Below are 22,215 nucleotides of genomic sequence, written 5' to 3'. Positions count from 1 at the left end.
TCTTCCATGCAAACAAAAAAAAAAATCAGTGTTAGTGAGTGTTCTCCTTCGCTAAGATAATCCATCCACCTGACAGGTAGTTAAACAGCATGACTACGACACGTGAGATTTAAGCAGGTCACAATAAAATGCAGTTTTGTCTTGAGGAAAGACATTTATAAGGCACTGAAGTAAGGCTATTAACTAATAGGGATACAGATACCAATTTCTCTGCCTCTGATTGGCTTACCCGGCAAAGTCAGCAAGTACATCATCAACATCTTGATATGCCAGAAGTTTCAGGTAGATGGAATATCTCAAAAATTAAAAGTTTGGGTGAAATGAACCTTTGGTGTGCATAGAAGAAGTCTTAGGTCTTTTGCTTTTTTTTAAACTCGTAAAAAAATGGAAGCAAAAACAAAAGTGTTGCTTTTATATTTCTGTTGATTGTGTATCCTTTTCTGGGGAAAATCCAGCTGAGAAACCATTTATAGATAACAAAAGAACATACGGGAATATCAGTTATATCGCCTAATCCCACATACCATGAGCGTTTCGCGACTTTGGACCCAAAATTGACCACAACAATATATATATATAAACGCCTGAGATATGAGTTTTCCCTTGCAGCAAAGGTCACGGGTGGCTGGAGGAATGCATGCACAGAAAGAAGACAAAAGCGGGCGAGAGAGGTTGTTTGGAAAAAGGCTTAAAGTGCGGAGGGAAAGAGCGGTTTAAGGTCGGCATAAGGCAGGATAGAGAAAGCCTTCTAGGTAAAGCCTCTGGACAGTGTGTGGGTGGTGCCTGCTGACCATGGGGTCGCTCATTAACAGCTGAGGAGGCCAGGCATCCCAGAGTTTTGGGCAATTGTCTGACTAGCCCAGGTGCATGGCCCATTCAGACCACAGGAAGCCCCCTTTATCCCCATTCCTCCAAAACAGACAGAGAAGCGGTCAAGGAGGGTGAATGTGATCCTGGCTCTGTCTTTTTCTAACATGGTCCTAGAGTAACAGTCGCATGCCCATCCATTGTTAGGATCCGCAGAGTTATTGTGGCATGTGTTTAGTGAATGCTTGGCTAAGACGCAGTTTAAAAAAATATATATATATAATATCAAAAACACGTCAGTTCTTTTCACACAGCCACTTTCTAGCACACATTCTTCAAGAGAGACAAGCGACACTGAATGGAATAAAGTAAGCATGTTCAGAAGTTGTAAAGGCTCAGGTGGGAGGTCTCGTAGGCCATAAAAAAGGCCAGATTCCATCACTTCCTCCACACTAATTACCATACACTTGGAGCAAGTGCCCTCCCTCTTTTCATCCCTGAGCCCATGCTTCACTACCTCTGACACACACACACACACATACACGCACGCACACAATAATACACAGTGAGGCGCAGTTAGGAAATGGTTAACACTCCAGCCGTCCCCTGCTGCCAGTGAAAGCCCACAAAACAATGGAGACATTGTTCAAGCAGGGCTAGGCTCTAGACTCTAAGGCTATATGTGTGTGTGTGTGTGCGCGTGTGCGTGGAGTATGTGTGTGCGTGCACGTGAATGTCAGAAAAGAAGTTGGTGTGCATATGCTCTTAACATTTGCATGTTTCTGCCCCAATTCCCAGAATGGCAAATACAGGAAACGTGGTTCAGTCGGAGTGACTCGCGTTTAAAATGCTTCTTCTTTTTCTCAGTCGAGAGGTGCTGCTCTTCGTTTAAAAAAAAAAAAAATTTGACTACATGACGCTGAGATGAGCCAAATTATGTCATGACACTGCCGACAATAGCATGGATTCCAGCTGAGTCACTATCAACACACATGTACGCTTCAGGTAGTGGCTTTTACAAGTCAGTCTGGTATGTCATGTTGTGTTACTGGGTCGATGCAATAATCACTGTCTAAATCAGAGTTATTAATTATACACCGCATCCTAAATTTGTCCACAAAGACTCGAAACGTCAAATTAAAACGTCACAATAAAAAAGACAAGCTGACAAAGCAAGGAACCGTTTGTGATCTTTCTCTCCGGAGCTGTGTGAGGCATAAAAATGTTTCTTGGAGTCTCTCTCCCTCGTAAAAAAATAAAATAAAAATACACATCAATAGGTGAATAAATATTCAATAACTTTTGGCCAATGGCATAAAAGTTCAGCGGCGGCAGGTTTTGAGGCTGCCTGCAGGGGTGGTCAGGCACTTCAAAAGGTCCTGCATGGCCCCCTTTTGAGGGCATGGTAAACAGGGGCATACAGCATGCCCCTCAGACAGACCAGCCTGCGTGAGGTCACTTTTCTCGGCCGATCGTCTACCTGTCTGCAACTCCATCCTCAGCCTCGACTTCCTAACGGCATTTATCTGCGGCCGTTTATATCTTTTCCTCAAATCTATCACTTCCTTTCTACTGTCGTTTCAACTGTGTCAGGGTCACTCGGGGCTTCAGATCGCTCTTATCTAGCGGGGCAATCGACGGCTCCTTATCGCTGCCAATGCAGCCTGCTCGTGCTCCAGGCAGGGAGAGGTCAAGGCGCCTTGAGTGTTTCTTCGCATTTGTAAACAAAAAGAAAACTACCGTTTACAGCCCAATTTATTGATAAGGGGATCACGTACTGGAACACGCAGGCCTACATCTTGTAGTGGGGGAAAAAAAAAAAAAAGAAGAAAAAAGCTTGACTGATTTGAGTGACAGCGGCAGGAGTCCGTGTGGGGTTATCATTGGCATTCACGATGCTGTCCACAGTTATCTGTCTATATGTACAGCAGCCAGTATGATGCAAACCAGGGAAACATTCAATCACACTTCCTTCACAGTCAGAGGTGGATGCTGGAGTCAGGATGGAGGGAGCGGCAACAATACAAGCTGCATTTCACATTCAATTTTATCACTTGTGCTAACAGCGAGTTGTGTGCCTATGCAGCGATGCTGCAATGCCTCTGATCTTACCAGTCAGTGTATTCTCTCAAACGGATCACACTGGGTCCGGGCAATACGAGCACAAATATTACAATATATTCTCTGATATTGATCAGTGTCAGTACTAATCACGATATGTGTTTAATAGTTCTCCTGCTAGTCCATTCTGCTTTTTTCTTCTTAGAACCAAAGCACAAAGAAAGTAACCAGAAGGGTCATTTATGTGTCTGTTACTGGGCGGTTTATCACCAAATTTTGCTGTTTTCTTGACAACAAACAAAGATACAATTAGTCTTTTAACTTCATTCTCAATTGGGGCTAAAACTTCCAAATTAAATCCAGCCCAAAGCCAAAAATATAACAGAAATTCAATGATGGGTAGCGTAGTGTAAAGTAAGGCTAGTGTTTTTGAACCTCACCGTGGAGGTAATACACGTATTGCAAAAGAAAATCTTAGAACTTTTATTCTCACACAAGACTGTTAAATCATCCTCAACGCGAGCTTCACCTTCATCTGGCGTGATACCACAAACTTTCTCTATCCTCGGAGCAATGTCAATTTTCATAACACAGACGAGTTTTTAAGTGATTAACACACGTTGTTCAAAACACATTGTTGCCCAGCGCTGTGTGTTAGTCACTACGTTGTGTTGTGTGTGTGTGTGTGTGAGTGTCTGTGTGCTTCAGACAAGCTGATTTTTTTCCATCTGACTGGTTGTCCATCTTTGTTGTTTCAAGTTTGTTTTTTGCCCCAAAGCCAGTTTCTGTTTTGTGATGAGTTGCTGGTGTTGCCTGTTTGTTCCAAGCCTGTTAGTGTTGCATGCTTGGCTGTTTGTATTACAGCTGTCTGTGTACATTGTGAAAAATAGATGCTTACGTTTATTTTCCCCCAAAAATAAACCCTCCAAATGTTATAATTCTAGATCATTTCAACGCCAAACTCGTCACTGGGCAATCTAAATTTAAAACATATATATATATACACCAGAGAAGTATATAATGTGTTACACACTTTTGTGTTCTCAGACTTTAAATGTGAATTATACAGCAGGAATTTAGGTGGACGTGAGGTGGTTAAGTATTTACAGCCATATGACTCATAGCAGGATAAAACCTCAAGCATTTACCTGCGGCGTTCGCTGCCTACGATCAGTTAAATGACTTCATAGGAGTTGGGACTCTTTTCTCAGCGTCTCCTAAAATAACAGAGCAAGAAGAGGCCCCTGAACTCTTTGGTATAAAAATAACACTAGCATCGCAGGCAAAGATAAGGAGGGCCCTCAGCTGGGCTTGTTTTGTTCAGAATTACACTGTCGTCGCGAGCTCTTTGTCTTAAACATAACTTTTGACAAGGTTTCTGTTTCAAATAAACAGCCTTGTCGACTCCTGCTATTTTAAGACGTGCTTAACTTGAATGGGCAAAATACCAAGGAAGCCCGTGGCTCGCCAACTTCTGAGTAACAGTTCGAGATGGTATTTATTACAGACCATAAAAGTAACTGAACAGATCAAATGTCAGATGGGACCGAGAGGGACAATGTGTCTTGACGGCGCAATTTGTGCGATAAAAATCATCACTACCTCCTGTGTGAGCGCCATGACGACTACTAACTGTGTTGCTGCATAAACAAAAAGGGTCAGCAGAGTATTATTAGCTCCCCGCGCCGAACTGTTACCACAGGAGATGTTGTATTCATGAAGCGCACAAACTTGGAAGTCTTTTCCGTCTAAAATCATTATGCACTTTTTTCAAATTTTCATTTTCATAACAATATGTAGAAGATGCACGACTTCCAAAACAAAAAAAACTGTGCCAATAATAGCCCGAGGCGTTCATGATCACCTCACTAATTCTGCTCAATCCTCACGCTCATTGATTTTCCTGGCTCGCTAACCCTGTGACCACATACGTACACCTCCCTGTGTTCAACCTTTCCGCTGACCTCCTGAAAACTTTACGCCTGTGGGTAACTACTAAGTTCACGTTCAACTGTTCATTCTAGAGCTGCTATCTTCTTAGATATCGACATGCCTGGGGTGGATGCTCTGTTATGTGTATCTACTGCATATGGCCCTATTGCTGTCCAGCCAACTCTCCTGCCAGACTACTCCTCCAACTCCACGGATAGGGTAATCAATGTTGAAGGAACGCCCACACTTCCCTCAAAGACAGTATGTTAGCAATCCAGCATTAGCTCATTCTCATGGAAAAGTTGTCAACATAAGACCAGTTCTTCATAATCATCAAGATCAGTACAAGACTTGCCGTTATCATCATGTCTGGTTGGACAGGCAAGGCAAGAACAACCGCTGCACCTGCCACAGTGGCAGCCAGTCCCATTCGTCTCCTGATCACTCACTAACAGACAAAAGCTCTTCTTTCCGGGGATCCACAAAAACTTGCACATATAAAAGAACAAGTTTACATAAAACTGACTGGGTGTGTTAGTGACTGTGATTTAAGGGTAAATGCAAACAAATCTGCATTTTCTTTTTTTTTGGGGGGGGTCAAAACATCCATTCATGAGGCAAAAGGGGAGGGCTTTAACACTGAGAGTTGTTTTCAGGATGGATAAGAGAGGAAAAGGAGGGTTTGTTTTTTCTTTCTGTCATGAATAAGGGAAGAAGAGCTGGTGAAAGAGGAAAAGTACCGAGCGGAGTGTTACTTACAACGATGTGTGCCGGTGACGGGGACCTGGCATCTTTAAGTGCTTGTCTACTTTGAAGACCTCCTGGTTGAACATCTAGCAGGGGCCATTTCATCTGTAGGTACTGAATGGCAGAAAGGAAACAGAATGGAAAGAAAGAAAACAAAACATGTTAACAATGCAGAAAGCAAAAACCAAAAGAACAAATTAAAAATAAGACAAAAAAAAAAAAGGGGAGACGACATTTCTTGACAGGTGTGTATGGGTGTGGAAACTCAAAAACATGGAAAAAGCAAACAAAAAGATCTTAAGGCGGGATGATGGATGGGGTGAGGATGGCCTCGAGCATGCATCTGAGAGTCCAGCAGGAGAGCGCACAATTGCTGTGTAAACCAAATTACACATTTTTTCAAAAGTATACAGCACAAGACTGCTCAGTTTTGTAGCCAGCCTCCTTCACAGTGAGAGGTCATTCTAAAATAAAAAAAACCTTGTGTGTAAAACTAGCCGACGAGTGACTTTGGATTTCATTAAGTCACTAATTTGGAGTTGGGTAGGGCAGAGGTTAGGGTACTGTACGCAGCTCATGGTTTTAAGATGACCTAATGTCATAAATGTGACTGTTGTCAGACTTTTATTGGAACCCATAAAGGAGTTAAAGCGTGGCGTCTAACCACGCTCCTCTGAGCCTAATCCTCCTGACTGCTCCCATAAATGATTGACTTGGCCTCTATCAGAAGGCTCCCTCTCTTTCTCCCACCCTCTCCCTCTCTCACACACACACACACAAGCACAGAAAAACAGATAAGCAGAAATAAGGGTCATGAGAAACATCTGTCTTTGTGATATAACCAGGGCGGAGTCCTTTTTAATTTGACGATATGTGCTGTGTTGACTCTTCTACTTAAAATGCTCTACCTTCTCCTTTGTGCTCTTCTTCTTATATTCAATATCCAAATTCAATAAGAAAAGCAAATTCTGTATAGATTTGTCAGCCTGGTGTTGACCTTGCCACAGCATGTGGTCCAGACTCTGCTTATCAATGTCACAGCCACCTAATTTGAGGCAAAGAGGTCACAGCAGCTGTTTCAGCTCTGTGGCCTTGTCCGATGAGTACCGTAAGACGCAAAGGCCGTAAAATCTGTAAAGAAGGGAAGCTAGCTAAGGAACTCAATATTAAAGGGCAACAGCTGTAAATGGCGTAAAACCAGAGCGGTTTGGAAAAACTGCTTGCATCAGTTCCAACAGATTCAAAGTGGCCTCTCACTGGATTTCTATGCAATGAAATCTGCAAACGCAAGGAGAATGGATTTAATTTAAAAAATACATCAAATGACAAAGACTATTAAAGTACTACTCACACAATTAAATAATAAAAAAAACAAACAATCTCTGGAGGTTAACTGGCCTATTTTCAAACCACTGTGCCCAGAAACTCCACTTGGTAGCCCGAAGGCAAAGTTGTTAAAATGGACATTGGGTAAATTCTACATGCTCTGCTACACAGCAGATATCCTCCTAAGAGCAAGTCTGACAGGTGAACTTGGACTTGGAACCGGGCCTATGATGCCATTTAGACATAAAACTTCAGCATGATGGAGAAATCTAAAACACTGGAGTGCTTTTCCTTTCTTTCCACAGTCCACATGTTTGGAGTTTGTTGCTTCACTTCGAGATGCTATCTGCATCCTATTAAATTATATTTCATGAGTGATTGAGATCATGTGCTTCTTCGCAATAATGACATAAGGCCTAAGAGGCTCATGCAGCCCTGTTACATTTCGTAATTATCTCACCATCATTATTGGCCCTGAGCACAGGATCAGATTTTTGGCACTTGGTGACAAAAAGTTTAGGCATTGCCGTTTGATAAATTATAACTTACCACTGCCTAGTCGTCTAACGCGATCTAGAGAGAACGGAGGAGCTACGGCTCTCTGGTAGTTGTATGGTGATGCAGGTACATTAGATGCAATTTCTTTGTGCTGCCATCCAGAAAGGTTGACCGCTAGTTTGTATGCATGTCTCTAGGCGTGAGTGTGTGTGTGTGCTGTATGTGTGTCAGAGCTGGTCAGAGAGTGAGTGTGTCGCGACCCTTCCTGAGACTGTGTCTAAATCAGTGGTAATTAGCGAAGAGTTCACTGTGGGGTGCCTGCCAGTGGTAGACGCTGGAGGGAGTTATTGACTCCATGTCCTCGGTTACAGCCCCTGCAAGGAAAAAAACAGTTTGCTGCCTGGTCTTTCTCCACCACTACCACTCATTTATGACCCCAAGACGGCTTTTACTGCTAAAAAACAGGGTTTGTTTATGCTTGTTTGTATGTCCTGAGTGGAAAAAGGAAAGGTTGTAAAAAAACTCCAGAGTTGAGGTCTTGTGGGTTTTTATGGACCCCCCACACTGGGTATTAATTGCCATGAAGGGGAGCGAGAAGGAGGGGCGAGAGGGGTGGTGTTGTAACAGTAAAAGAGGAGGAAGAGAGTGACGGGGCTGCTGTCATCTATGAGGTAATTCAAGACAGTGTCTAATGGTGCCAGAGGGGCTAGAAGATAGGGCAGTGCTGGAGTGAAGGGAGAGTGTGTGTGTGTGTATATATGTGGGGAGGGGGGTAAATTGTGAATCCAGTCATGGGAAAGTCCTGCCATCAAGTGTGCACACATGCTCACACATACAAATATTCAAACACAGCTGCAGCCGGAGAAGGGGTCGAGCAAGAGGACATTCTGAGTAGGTGGGTAAGGAGCGTGAAGGTGACCCCCCCCCCACACCCCGACCTCCCCCCACCCCGAGTGTGGCAGTGGGGTAGAGAGACATTGAAAGAGAGGTAGGGTGTCGCAGCGCATGCCCTGACAAGTGGCTCCACTTCAGCCCTGCTATTGCAAATGTTCTCACACACTAATCTCTCCTGCAGGTTTTACAAGCATGCCAAGGAAAACGGAGCCCTGGCAAGCACCGGGCTTTCCGACCACCCCCTTCTTGGCCTCCTTCCTCTCTCTCTTTCTCTCTCTCTCTCTCTCTCTCTCTTTCTCTCCCCACCCGCCCCGACCCGCCCGAACCTGCTAACGGACGCGCAGCCTGGGCTTGAGTAGGCCATGACCTCTGACCCCTATCTGCTGCTACAAACCCCTCCCAGTTCTCTGCGCTCTGCGACCTGAAAACTCTCCTGCTATGAGGGGGCCCCCCGCGTAACTCAAGAGCCATTCCAATGTGACAAATTGCTCCGGAGTTCCAGGATAACTCTCTCCTCTCCTCTCCACACACACACACACACACACAAACACTGAACAACCCCCCCCAAACCCCTCCCTTTCTTTGACAGACCCCCACCCTGTGAGAGCCACCCAGTGGTTGTGCTCCGGCTCCGGGGTTGTGCAGCAGACGGCTTCTCCCTTTCAGCCTCCCCACCCCCTGTTCTCTTCCCCTACTCTGCGCCCCTCCTCGCCTGGCCAGCCCCACAATGGGAGCTGAATGACTCAATTGTCTCTGATGAAGTGAAAGACAAGGGAGTCCTCTAAATCCTTACAGAGGGATGAACTCACTCTCACTGTCCCGATTTCCCTGCCTCTACTGCTTTCCCAAGCACAAGAAGGGGGTTGGTGGTGGTGGTGGTGAGGAGGGAGTTGTTTTTCAAGAGCTATGACTAATGATTATTTTCATTATTGATTATTTTGTCTGCAGTTTTTTCAATTAACCATTTAGTCAATAAAATAGCAAAATGGACCTGTCAGAAATTCCCAGAGCTCGAGGTCCCAAGATAGTTCCTTCAAATTGCTTGTCTGACCAACCATCCACAACCCAAAGATATCCATTTAAGAAGCCAGAACCAATATAGGTTGGCATTTTGTGCTTGATGAATGACACTATTCTTTTTTTTACGTTACTATATACGGGCAGGTGCTTTCTATTTGCATGCTGGACCATTCACCCATACTGTATGTGAGTGACTGCTGCTGCATGGCTTGGCATGTTATGAGCTACAGCGTGTTAACCCAGATCCACACTGACTGTCATCACAGTGAAAACAAGCTGGGGGACCTGGTCCCAGTGTCACAGCTCGTGGCAGAAAGGGAAGTGGGCCGGAGACAAAAACGGAGGGGCATTCTGAGCCACATCATCCTCACACGTCTACACAGCGGCTTCAGCCTCTGTTGTGTTGTTACTAATTCAACAAGCTGGCACAGAAGCAATTTGGACTAAAACACTCCTTCCTGGTACCAGTGGTAGACTCTGATCTTCCCAGAAATAAACCATTTTTTTCCGCTCTCTATCAAACATTAACCAAACGTCAATACGTGCTATTGACAATGAATAGGGGAAGAAGTCTTACTCATAAATGTTTGAGTATGTGACAGAAACAAAAAAGTAGAGGACTTTTCAACAACCAGCTCCTTTTCCATCAAACCTACATCTGATGTGTTTATCACATGCGGTCTGGCGGCTGGGGCAGCAGCAGCCACCGCACGGCTTGTTCATTTTGTTTTGGATTAAGAGCACAGGGCTTCAGACCAATCAAACAAACAGAGCTCCTTATGTGCCAATGTGGCTCACAAACACTGGTCCACTTTCCAGCGGGCAACCATGGGACAAATGATGAGGGCCACTGGGGCTCCATCAAGCATTCCAGCCATGTGAGCAATGTGAGAAAAAGGAGGGGAGACAGACACACAGATAGACAGACCGACAGATAGCAGCTTGGGTTTAGAGTCAGCATATGGATGCTGGGTGTTGCTCTAGAGAGTCCAACAGATCTTCAACCCATCTGTGGCGACAGACATGGCATATCTCTACATGGGCATCAACCCCCCGCCCTCATCCTGACATACTTAACATGCTTACTCACACATTCACACCTGAACAACAATGCTCACCCACATTTGAACATCCTCTGGTCGACAGGCCCGGCAGCCCCCTCTGGGATAGCTCTCAGAGATGGGATTGACAGCTTGCAGATTACACCAATCAGACGGCTACAATAAAGAGCTTTATTTAAGACTGAAATGATCAAGGCTAGTAAGAGGAGCCCATTCAAAGCTCTGCAAGTAAACTGCACAGAGCTTAAAAGATTAGTTCATCCAGTTTGACTACAATTTTATCCCTTTTAAAAAAAACGAGCCGAGCATATTGTCTTGATCTGTTGCGGATATTGCCGACAGTTTTTGTCCTCGCTCGCAAACACGTGCTTATACAAACACGTAATTTGTTGAGGAGAAGACAGTCATTTTCTGTAATTGAGGGAGGGAGAAGCTTAATGCAACACAGACCCTTTGAAATCCCCCTGGTTAAAAACAGAAACCACCTTCCAACTCGGCTATATGATACGTTGTTGTGTCTGTTTCTGTGTACAGTACACATCTTTGGAGAAATGGGATTACTGTAAAGAGAATGGAGGTAGCGCAAGAATTCCTTGACAAAACTGGGAGAAAGTTAGCAGACACAAGAGGGCCCATCATGGCTGTTTGGTTCTACTAATGCACATTTTATGAGTAAATATTAAAGAAAAAAAACACCCCACCTGCTCTGATAGCCAGAGGCGTTTTGCAACCAGAAAAATAAAAGTAGAATGTGGGAAGGCCTGGGGTTTGTGTGCCCTGGGGCGGGAAGGGGTCCGCTGGGCCCATATTTACTCCAAAGCCAGAACCGCTTGGGGGTTCCACTGACCCGACAGCACAGGGGCAGCCGACCTGATCCAAAACCTTACCTCCTCACCTCCTACCCCTACCTTCTTTGCCAACAATCTCCACCTCCACGTCAAACTCCCCTTCTATCTCTTTCTTGCAGGAAAAACTCAACCTGACACTTTCATATAACCCTTTTTTCCACATGGGGAACGTGCATGACCTTTCCTTTCTCTAAACCAAATTCAAACTTTACTCACCCCTTTAAAATGAGGCTGGAGAAACTAAGCTTGTGAAACTACCATTGTTCACAATATCTGAGAAAGTATTGCAGGAAAAAAGGGGGGAATTGCTTTGTTTTTAACTGATCTGTTCGGTGTCCATTCTTAGGACTTGTTTCTGTGAACACTTGACTTTTATCTCGCCTGTGCTGGAAGTAAGTTTCGCTCTCATACACACTAGTTCATGAGATAAGTATGGCTTTGCTGTGACACTGTTTACTTAGCAAGTGTGGACAAATGTGCTGTTCAAACACCAGCTGATGGACCGGAGCCGTTTCAAAGGATTGTGCAACATGTAGGCGGCACATTTTTCTACGACAGTCACAAGAAGACAAAGTTGTCCACTCGAAAGTTGAAAGTTTAGCAAAAACAAGAGTTCACTACTTTGGGTTAAATTGATTGGATGATGATAGACTACAGAAAAGATTGGGCACACTTGGACACATGCAGTGTTCTCAAAGGAATGTGAGGGTGACATGATTGCAGTCCAAAACACACCAACTTCTCAACAAGACTCAGAAAGTAAACAGTGTTCCATTTCTGACTTTTGCAACCCCCCACCACCATCCTTTCCCACTGTCCCTCTCCCTGTGTCATTAAGAATATCTCTTGGCTGCTCTATAAATATTGTGGCAGTGAGGGTGAAGGCCAGCAGGAGCTGGCTGGTCTTCCATCAGCCCCGCTAATGAACAGGCGCTCTGGCACCTTTAGCATCAGACTCTGCAGCAGAATGCCTCTGCTTTCAGGTGTTTCTTTTGCTTCACAGAGCTGCACTCATTGCTATTCTATCTGAATGACTCTTCTTTCTTTCGTATTCCTTTTGGACACAAATATAACTCGGACTTTGGGGTGCTTTCATTGGTTTCCATGATCGCTATGGTGACAAACTGAGTGGGTTTCATGCTAAGATGCTGGAAGAGCTGATCGGTTATTTTAAAAATAAAGAGCTGCACAGATGAAACTCACAATACCAAAACTTCTTCTGAAATTGAAATAAGTAAATAAGTAAATGTTTGTATTCCGATGCTCTACTGAATCATCATGAGAAACGAGACTCTCTTTCTGCACCAGTAGAGATTTTTAGTCATCCATGAAATAGGACGTCTACATGTACAAGTCAAAGACAACTGGATTTACTGGTTTGTCTTGAGGACATTTTTGACACTTATCAGTTCTGAGAACTAATAACAATCTTGGATGTATCCAGTTGCCTGTGAGACGGTTTTCCTGTTGTATGTACGAGACAACATCATCTTATCGGATTACCATGAAAACATCTGCTCGAACTATTGCTGTAGTTTTGGTGTTCACAGTAATTGCATTGTGCATGCATTCTGGTATTCTGTATGATTAGATTAGCTTTGTTATTAATGGTATGGAAGTAGGCTAATGGATTGATCGGCCAGAGGAACCTTCCTGGTTGGTGTCCCATACACACTGACCTACTTAGAGGCTACATGGAGGTGAACGAGCATGCTCGCAGGCCTAGGTGTGTCTGAGCCCCTTACGCAAGGCTAGGCAAGGGGAATGGGAGGAGAATAGGTTGGGCAACTCGTACGCTCACTTCGTGCTTACCTTTGTTTTCAGGAAACAGGGTCTGGGGCGTTGAGGTGAGAGTTAAAAAGGTGAACAGCAGCTGAGCTCTGCTGAGGGAGAAAAGTAAGCTGATTGCAGCGCCCACATTCTGCTGGAGAAAGCTGTATTTGGTATTGTGCTGGAGGAGAGCTGAACGCTGCCCTTGATGTCGAGTGTCTGGTTTTGTTCTGCGAGAGTTCACTATGAATTAGTTAAACGGTAGACTGGATATAAGGAAGCTATGAAACATGCCTCAGAGGGAGAGAATGTGTACACTCTCAGGCTTCACAAAGACTTCCGATATTCTGAAAACACTACACACTATCACACAATTCCACCTACGCATATTCATCAATCAGAAAGCATTATGTGGAAGGCATCACACACACACACGCACACACACACACACACACACACATACCAACAGGCAATTAATCTTCACAAAAGCGTCATAAGAAACCAACAAACATTCAAGTCTGTTTTGTGTCTCTTTCACACTTGCACACACACCTTGAAGCAGTTCAGCCTCCATATTCATGAGGCCTACTCCCTCAGCATACCTAAAGCCCAGGATTTTAAGGGTTTCAACTCAAATCTCAAATATGGTTTCAGGTTATGGTATTGTAACCCAGCCAACTAGACGAATTCATCAAGCTTTAAGATCTATTATATTTTGGGTTCAATTAGCTTTAACCTTACTTATTATTGTTGTTACGAAACATGATATTTACTACGATATCGTGCGTGAAAGAAGGAAAAAAAAGGAGAAAAAAAAATCCCACACAAGCAATTACATGCACACTCACACAGTGGGGTACTGCCAGCTTAATGAATAAATAAGTAATAAGGGCTTGGTTATTGGAGCTCATTAAAATGGGAGATGCTTCCATGACAATAAGACCTGAGGAGGGTCAGGGGAGGTGGCTGTGGCCCGAGCTACGCACCCGCCTCCCCTCATCCTTCCCTAACCTGACCACATGCCCTCAGCGCTCACCTCTAAATCAACTCTGTACAACTGATGCACCCCTCTCCAACCCCCCCCCTCAACCCTGTTCCTTCTCCACCTTTTCTGACACAGCATGCATGCATCTCCATGCATACACACACACACACGCATACCTCTCTCATGGTTAATTACCACTTAGCTCAATCACATGGTGATCCGTCCATAAGAGCCATCCGCACCCTCCCTCCCTCCCCCGCAACACAAACAGCAGCGCACATGCCAATTATTGATGAATCTTTAATATGGCGTTTTTTTAGAAAGTCTCCATCTCATTTCCTACCGCTGAGCAGGTGATTACTCCACCGACGGGACGAGTAAACAGAAAAACGGCTTCACGCACGAGATTGAGTAATACTAGATTATCTTAATGTAATATCATCGCAGGGTTGAAATAAAGTGGTTTGAGCCATTTGGAGAAGACAGATAACTTTTTTTTTTCTCCCGCCTTGCATCTCCAGTTAGTACTCTGTATAAGAAATAAATAAAAAAAGAAAACCCCCGCACAAAAATCCCACGCCGCGATAACATGTCAATAATGAGCTGAGGCCATCTATTGATCAGCTTAATTTTGCATCTATTAGCTAGGGAACGGCTTGCTCCGGGGGCGAGGGAAGCCAGGCGCTAACACGCACCGACAGGCTGGATGGAGATCATTACAACTGATGTTCACACACACGCTGTGATTGACATGGAGATAAGGCAGGGGAGAGCCCGGGCTCGCACGCCTCCCCGCACACTAAGCTAATGATACACCAAACGTGTGCTTGGTGTGTGTTTGGCGGCGTGTATGCGGGAGCAATGATAGAGAGCGTCTATCTAGAAAGAGAGAGAGAGAGAGAGAGAGAGAGAGAGAGAGGGGAAAAAAAGAGAAAAAGAGGAGAAGAAAAGCAGGCCACACGCCTTTGCTAATTGGCACAGTCAGACAGGGAAGCTCATAAAAGACGAAAAAGCATTTAGTGGAGCACCTCAGCTTTCTGGATCGCCTTATCAAGTCTATGTCATTTAAATAGCGTCGACTACACCGCAGAAAAAAGCCCGGCTTTGACCTGGAATGCAACGGTTTCATCTCACACTTCCTTAATTTAGAGAGTTTGCATAAGAAACTCAGTCGAGGCGTTCATTATGAAAATGGTTTGTTTTCCCATGAACGGCTGATTGCGAGCTTTATACGCCCCGTGTCAACACGGAAACCAAAGCAGCCGAGAGGGAGAAGAAAAAAAAAGCAAAGAGAAGGTCTTTCTCTCCCCTCTGAGCGTCTTCACTCTTTCTTTTTTTTCTCCTCACATTCAGAACAAGTGACGTAGAGAGCGAGAACGGATCCATACAGAGAGGACGTGCGGAAAACAATACGGTGTGAAGCTCTTTTTCCCCCCCTCCTGCTAACCTATCCACCACCGCTGCGGCAATGGGGCCTGGGCTTGGCATTGATGCAACCAGCTGCAATATAGGATGCTGCATGTCATCCACACAGAGTGAGGGAAGAAACAGAGGAAAGAAAAAAAAAAAAAAAAAAAAAAAGGGAAGGGCCGGGCGCTGGAACTGCACCTTTTACCACACCATCAAAAAGAAACGACTGAATCTTTGTGTACACCATCTGTACAGCTGAGATTTTACGGGGAGGAGGTCTTGTTTTATGCCAGATAGGGTTCTATGGAGGTGAGGTCAGATGCACACACACACACACACACACACACACACACACATACACAAAAAACCCTTGGCTACAAACTGTGTGTTTTTGTCAGCTGAGGGATGCAGCGAAGGGATCGAGGGAGCAGCGGGAGGAGGGAGGGAGGGAGAGAGAGAGAGGGTAGGTGGTGGTGGTGGTGGGGGAGAGGAGGAGGAGGAGGAGGAGGAGGAGGAGAGAGGGGAAAAAAAGCCCTCAGCCAAGCCATCAAGTTGAACATTGAACTTCACAGTAGTAGCTGCCTTTCTATGCCTCTCCTTTTGATGTTACCTCCAAAGCAAAGGATCAAAGGCTTGGAGTGTGGCGTGGGGAAGTCCCAAGCTCTTAGCCTGCCAGCCTGTGATATATGCAAAAGTCTACGCCAAAAGAGAGAGAGAGAGAGAGAGAGAGAGAGAGAGAGTGTGCTAGAGAGCAAAAAAAGAGAGAGAGAGAGAGAGAAAGCTTGCATGGAATGTGGCTAAATAGTATGTTTTGTGTCTAATGAATGACAAGAGGGTGACGCAATCAGCCGCTCGGTCGCGGGCGTGACGTAGAGCTGAGTAAAAAGTGCACACGCACGAGTTTTTCTTTTTTAGAGGATAGGGCTGGGCACGAAGGCATTTGATGGGATGGGGTGAAGTAAGGGGGGGGCGGGGTAGGGGGTGGATGTGGGGGGAGGGTTTGTTGCCCTCCCAACTCCACTTCCACCTCGCACCAACACCCCCAACCCACCCCCCCCCCCCCCCCACCTCCGCCTCTCCGACATCAAGGGGGTGAGAAGGCTGTGTCGTCTCGACATAAATATACAGTGTGCCGTTAAAGCGAGGACTACAGTAAACACAGTGCACATGAGATCCTGGTTGTCTCTTGCTGGGGCACAAACACACACACACACACACACACACCTACACATACATAACACACATTCACACTGTGGGCTCAGCTGGGCCAAAGAGGGGAGCAGAGGTGTGCTAAACTTGACAAATCTCTACGAGACAAACACAATCACACACACACACACACACACACACACGCACGCACACTCTCGCACACCCTTTCCCCAAGGCTGTAGGATTAAGAGGTCCAGCTGGCTGACAGCGAGCCCTTCCTTCCCACGTATCCCGTCGATCTCAGTCCGACCCCCTCTCCCTCTCCCTCTCTCTCTCTCCCTCTCTCTCTCTCTCTCTATCGGACACCACGGCCCCCTCCCACACCTCCACCTCCGCCGCCAGGTCTGCCAGCCATCCATCTCATCCAAGCATGCCAGGAAGACACACCTGAATTTGACATCGGATCTGCCCGTGGGCCCCGTTTTTTTTCGACCTCCCTCCGCCCCGTTTACGTTCACAAAATAGCGTTCAGAAAAACCCTCCATGAACGTTGGGCAGAGAGAGAGGGAGGAGCCCCGACGGCCGCCGATACGTACGTCGACTGGCATCGCCGACGTGGTTCGTCCATCCAGCGAGCCCTGTGTTGTGTTCTTCAAGTTACAGACTCCTTGAAAGCCTTGGCCGTGAGAGATGATGGATAAAAAGAAGAAGTGGAGGTGGTGGTGGGGGGTGCTGAAGATAACATACTGTATAATGAGCCCTGTTGTTGGTGGAATAAGAGAAAGTGAGATAGAACGAGTGGAGAAAGAGAAAGCCGGAGTAGGAGGAAGAATATGAACCTTAGTGAGATCTTAACCCCCCTCCACTTCCCCACTTCTCAACAGCTGCCAGGTCACTTTACAAATGTCTGGAAGAAAATATGCAGTGGGGTGTTGTTTGAGTGTTATATCATTTTGTCGACAGGGAAGTATGTGCACTTGAATGTGCAAGAAAATATCCAGTATTCCAATATGTAAGACGACTGAGAGTTAGGATTATGTTATTGGAATATGTGTCGCACGTGTTGTAGCATTCATCTTGGGAGGGAAGGTAGAGGCATGAAAGATGAGCTAGGATCCAAATGATACTGGATTTTTTTTGAGACCGATACTGATTATATCTGAGAGGTCAACATATCTCGAAACCAACGAGCGCAGAAGTGAGATCTGAAAAAGTAATTTCATCTCAAGGTGAAATCCGTGAGTGCTCTGTAGAATCGGTATTTTTAAGGAACCGCAACATGCAAATCAGCTTCATGAAACATCAAAACCTTCAACCATGAAGGCTTCTCTCATATTCACTATCACCTGCATTGACATTTCGAGCTCATCGCCCGATGAGGCTATCGTAACAAACACAATATTCATTCTTTCACTTCCTTCAGCCAGAGATGAGTGGCAGGCCTGACGTGAAGACGTGATTTAGGTGAAGTTTGGGTGAAGTCAAAACAAGAGCAGCAGCAGCAGGGTCTCATTTCGGGGTTGTGATCACAACCAGAGGATGCTAAACCCTTGCTTAGGGCTGCCATGTCCCGATGGATAACTAATGAGAACAGAGAGAAATCCATCCTGCGATTCACCGTGATACCATCGACAGAGGTAGATCACTACCGCAGATTGGGTTGGGTGGGGTGCAGAAGGAGAGAGGGGGAAAAAAAAAAAGAAATGAAAACAGACGAGGCATCGGTGTAAGGAAAGAATAAGAATTAGGGAGTGAGAAATAGAGAAAGGAGAGAGCAAGAGATAGAAGGGAGGGGAGAGAAAAAATTCACAATGATGACACGTAAGTGCAAAGAGCGATTAAGGATTTACTTTCAAAAGGACTCCCATTGATCTTTTTTGATAGACCTGCAATAAATCAAACCGGATTGACTCGCATGAGAACCAAGCCTAATCCTTTAGTCAGATCCAGGAGAACTCCAACCAAACCAGCTGTTAATTTAGGCTTTACAAGATAAAGCAGGAGAAATCCAACCTGATGTACCCTAGGGCAGAGGCTTACATCATCTCTGTAAAGCAATCAACTTATTGCCAGTTTGGAGAGGTAATCAGAGCACATACTGAGAGAGGAGAGGGGAGAGGATTGGGGGGGGCGGGAGGGAAGACAGGAGATGGCTGAAGAGATTAGAGAGAGAACAGAAGCAGAAGAATGTAAGAAATGACAGAAAATGAACATTTAAAAAAGAAAAACTACTTCTTTTTTTTTTTTTTTTTCCTGCACACCGGCCACATACACAGGTCCTTCTGGCTGAAACAATGAAACTTAAACTTTGAAAGAAAAACCATGTTTACACAGAGTACATCTCCAATTATCTCCAGAAGGGCCAAGATGAAACGGAAAAAGGAGCTATCTAGCTGCAAACAGTAGCTCTCTGGGCTGACAGGCAGGGAGCGGAGGCAGGCTATACGGCTCCCCCACTCTTCCACACCACCCTGTAATTTCCCTGGAGGCCGGCCCAGACCTCGTCCCCATCCCCAGTGGCCGGTGCCACCTCAGCCGGGTCCTGCCAGCCGCGTTGTGGCTGCACCATAGCACAACCATAGTAATTAAAATGGTTATTTTTGTTTGGGGGAACAAGAGGGATTTTTTTTTTTTTTCCAAAGCTCTGGACGGAAGTATTGCAAGACACCATCCAGCCCACACTGAGTAAACCACACTGATGTCTTTTTCAGTTGTGCATTCTGCGTTTCTGTGTGCTGCATGTCATCGGGGGTGCTACGGGGGTTTTAGTTCCTCTTCTTAACTGGGTGTGTGACACCGCAGTGGATGATGCAGGAGGAGGATAAGGCCTTGAAAAACACACACCAACAACACCCCCCCCTCCTCCTCCTATGCACACGCTGACACAGACTCATTAACTCGCCATCTTCCCTGTCTTTAATGTCCTGTTTACAACACAAAACAACCAGATCAGGCCTGAAATCCAATCACAGAGCTGTGCAGGGCCCTTCACGTCGGCCTCGCAGGAGAGCTGAGGAGAAGCAGGCCTTGTAGTTTCTGGACACTGTCCAAGGGAAACCAAACCTCAGGAGTCAAAACAAAACCACACATAAAATCAGAGTTAAAACAGCAGCCTCTATTCAGCCCGTCGTGACCCCACCAGCACACACACACACACACACAGTAACACACACACTTCGGGCCCTGCACTTCTATCCTCTCCTGGTTACACTGTATGCACACAGGGATCACTCCGACTTCAGCCGGGCTCCTCTCACATCGCCAAATTGACTGAGGCTTGGTGACTTGGGTTTTGTCACGGGCTCACACACACACACACACACACAGAGGACACATCCATGTAAAGGAGACTGCCACTTAAGCTCGACTCACATCAGGCTGCGCTATCTTTAGCAGCTGGGCTAAACTGTTAAAACCGCACAACAACCCCCCCCCTTCCTCCTCACAGCCAGCCTCCCCCCGACTTCAAATAAGACGGCCTGGCTCTTTGGCAGTGGCTGCCCACTGGCACCTCCCTCCACGGCCGCAAGGTCACACGTTTAATTACACAGAAAGTAGTAATCTCACCAGACAGATGGCAAGCAGGCCGCCTCTCAATTACTTTATGCCCAATTGAATCATTACTGATGTTATTTGCTAAATTACAGCGCACGGAAAGAAAAAAAAAATACCACAAAAAAAACTGGGTGTTGCGCTACAAGTGGGTGGTGGTGGAAGGGGGGGGGATGCGGAGGTTACAGGGTCGTGGCGATGTTAGGACAGAGAGGCAGATGTGCCTCATGCCAAGCGACTGTGACAGAGATCAAAAAGGCGTGAAGAATACAAGCGCATGACTGTGTTAGCTTTTGGGGAAAAAAAAATTGGAAGTTTAATACCGCAGTGATCAGTGCCAGAAAAAACAGACCCTTATTTTTCTCGAAACCAAAACTGGTACAGAACATTGGCCTATGTGGAAACAGTCGGCTCCCGGCAGCCCAGTTGAGGAAACCGCATGACAAGGCCAATTTAAAACGTGAAGAAAGTGTCTGTCTCTTAAAAGTGAGCCAAGGAAAAAGAGTTGGGTTTTCTATCTTTTTTTTTTCTTCTTCCCTTTAGGACAACCGGTTTGTCGTTGGGGAGCATCCCAGTGGGCCTCGAAATTCTTTCCTGAAAAACCCCAAACGGCAAGTGTGAGCGGTCTCATCTCAGCATCCACCCCTGTTGATGCCTCACTCATCATTTCTCAGCTCCTCCTGCCAATGGCTTCTGTGAACAATTAGAGGTTGACTTTCCCAGCGTCTCAGACCACAGCATCTCAATCTCAGGCCAGGGAGCTCCAACAGTCAAGCAAGCCAGCCAAGAAACAAGATTCTCCTTGACTTCAGGCCTGAGATTTGCTATTTATTCATCACTGACTGTTAGCGAGGCCTCTCTCAAGTCTGTTTATGATTTAACACTACCACAGAGCTAAATAACAGCAAATTATGTGCGTTGAGTGGACTCATTAATGGCGGGTGTAACATGCTTTCAGTGAGATCCTTTCTCAATGTGCGAGGCCTACCACTAATGTTAACTCCATCACCGAAAACCTGGTTCTTGGACATACCAAAAAAGATGACGCCTTAAACGTTTGCGACTATAAATTCTCCAGCTGACTGGCTGCTTTGCTTTGGTAACTTAGCATTTCTTCTCTATAATTTTCTCTTGCACCTATGGTTGTCATATTAAACCACAACTTTCCGTCTCACGCCAGAAGAAGCCAAATGAATGCCATGTAAAACAAAACTTGACTACATGGTGTACAGCTGAAGCCAATGTTTACTTCTAAATTTACCAACGCATAAGAGGAAGAAGATTAACAGGTTGGTTCCCCAGCTAGAATAACTTCTCGACCGAGCACACAGTGGTAGTGAAAAACATTTGTCCAACCGGTGACCGTAATAAGACTGGCAGCTCGCCACTAACTGGGAACAGTTGTGTTGAGGGGCACATCTACTGATGTAAAACGATCATGTGGGAGCAGATCGAAAACTTCCATGCATTTTTTTCTTTTTTCTTTCCTGAGTCAGGGTGAGGATTTGCACCGGCCTATAGAAGGCAGTTGTTCTCCCATGAGGGTGGGCAAGCATCTGGGAAGAAGCGAGCAGGCGGATCAGGAGAAGATGATGACTAAATCTGCATATTTACAGCGCAGGATTTCAGATTGCACTCGAAAGCAATCCCAAAGGCGAGAGTTGAAAATGAGAAGAAAAAGGGTCCGTGGAACTTCCCCTAGAAGACTCAGAGGGCTTACTGTAATGGCTCCCAGGCACATCTACAGCCCCACTATCCTGAGAGGACGGGGGAGGTTTCCTGTTCAACTTTCTTGTGCCATTGCTCTGCTTGGGAGAGAAGCTGTTTAAATCGAAAATGTGAACGCTACTACAGGAAGTCAGAGACACTAAAACATTACCAGAGAGAAGTTCAAGGGGTATTTTCACATAATATAGGGTTAAAACACAAACAGAACCACATCTTTATGAAGCATTTTATTACTTTTCTCATTTATTCCATGCAACAGATGTTGCACGGTGGAATATTTCTAACACCGAAGGCCATTACATTCCTCTTGTGGATATTTGTGCTTGCTTGCACAAGACAGGTCTCACGTCTCGAATGATGTAACCATAACACGTGTGCAGATCTGTTGTCCATCTCCCAAAATACAAAACGCTGCGGAAACTGCAAA

The 22,215-nt window shown here is 45.5% G+C and overlaps 1 protein-coding gene across 28 annotated transcripts in view; it reads right to left on the bottom strand.

Moving 5' to 3' along the window:
* tcf7l2 (transcription factor 7 like 2) overlaps nucleotides 1-22,215 on the bottom strand; it is an 88,791-nt gene that overhangs the window by 52,462 nt on the left and 14,114 nt on the right. For 24 of the 28 annotated variants that reach the window (XM_027289508.1, XM_027289507.1, XM_027289506.1 and 21 more), the window contains exon 4: nucleotides 5,560-5,661. The exons of the other annotated variants lie outside the window; for them this stretch is intronic. In XM_027289508.1, the coding sequence (XP_027145309.1) occupies nucleotides 5,560-5,661 (102 nt within the window). The remainder of the gene's footprint in view (nucleotides 1-5,559; nucleotides 5,662-22,215) is intronic. 28 annotated transcript variants of the gene reach the window in all.

The sequence above is a fragment of the Larimichthys crocea genome, chromosome XVI, assembly GCF_000972845.2.
Source record: "Larimichthys crocea isolate SSNF chromosome XVI, L_crocea_2.0, whole genome shotgun sequence".
Classification (NCBI taxonomy): Eukaryota; Metazoa; Chordata; class Actinopteri; family Sciaenidae; genus Larimichthys; species Larimichthys crocea.
The sequence above is the reverse complement of the archived record's forward strand: the minus strand, read 5'-3'. Positions and strand labels throughout refer to the sequence as shown.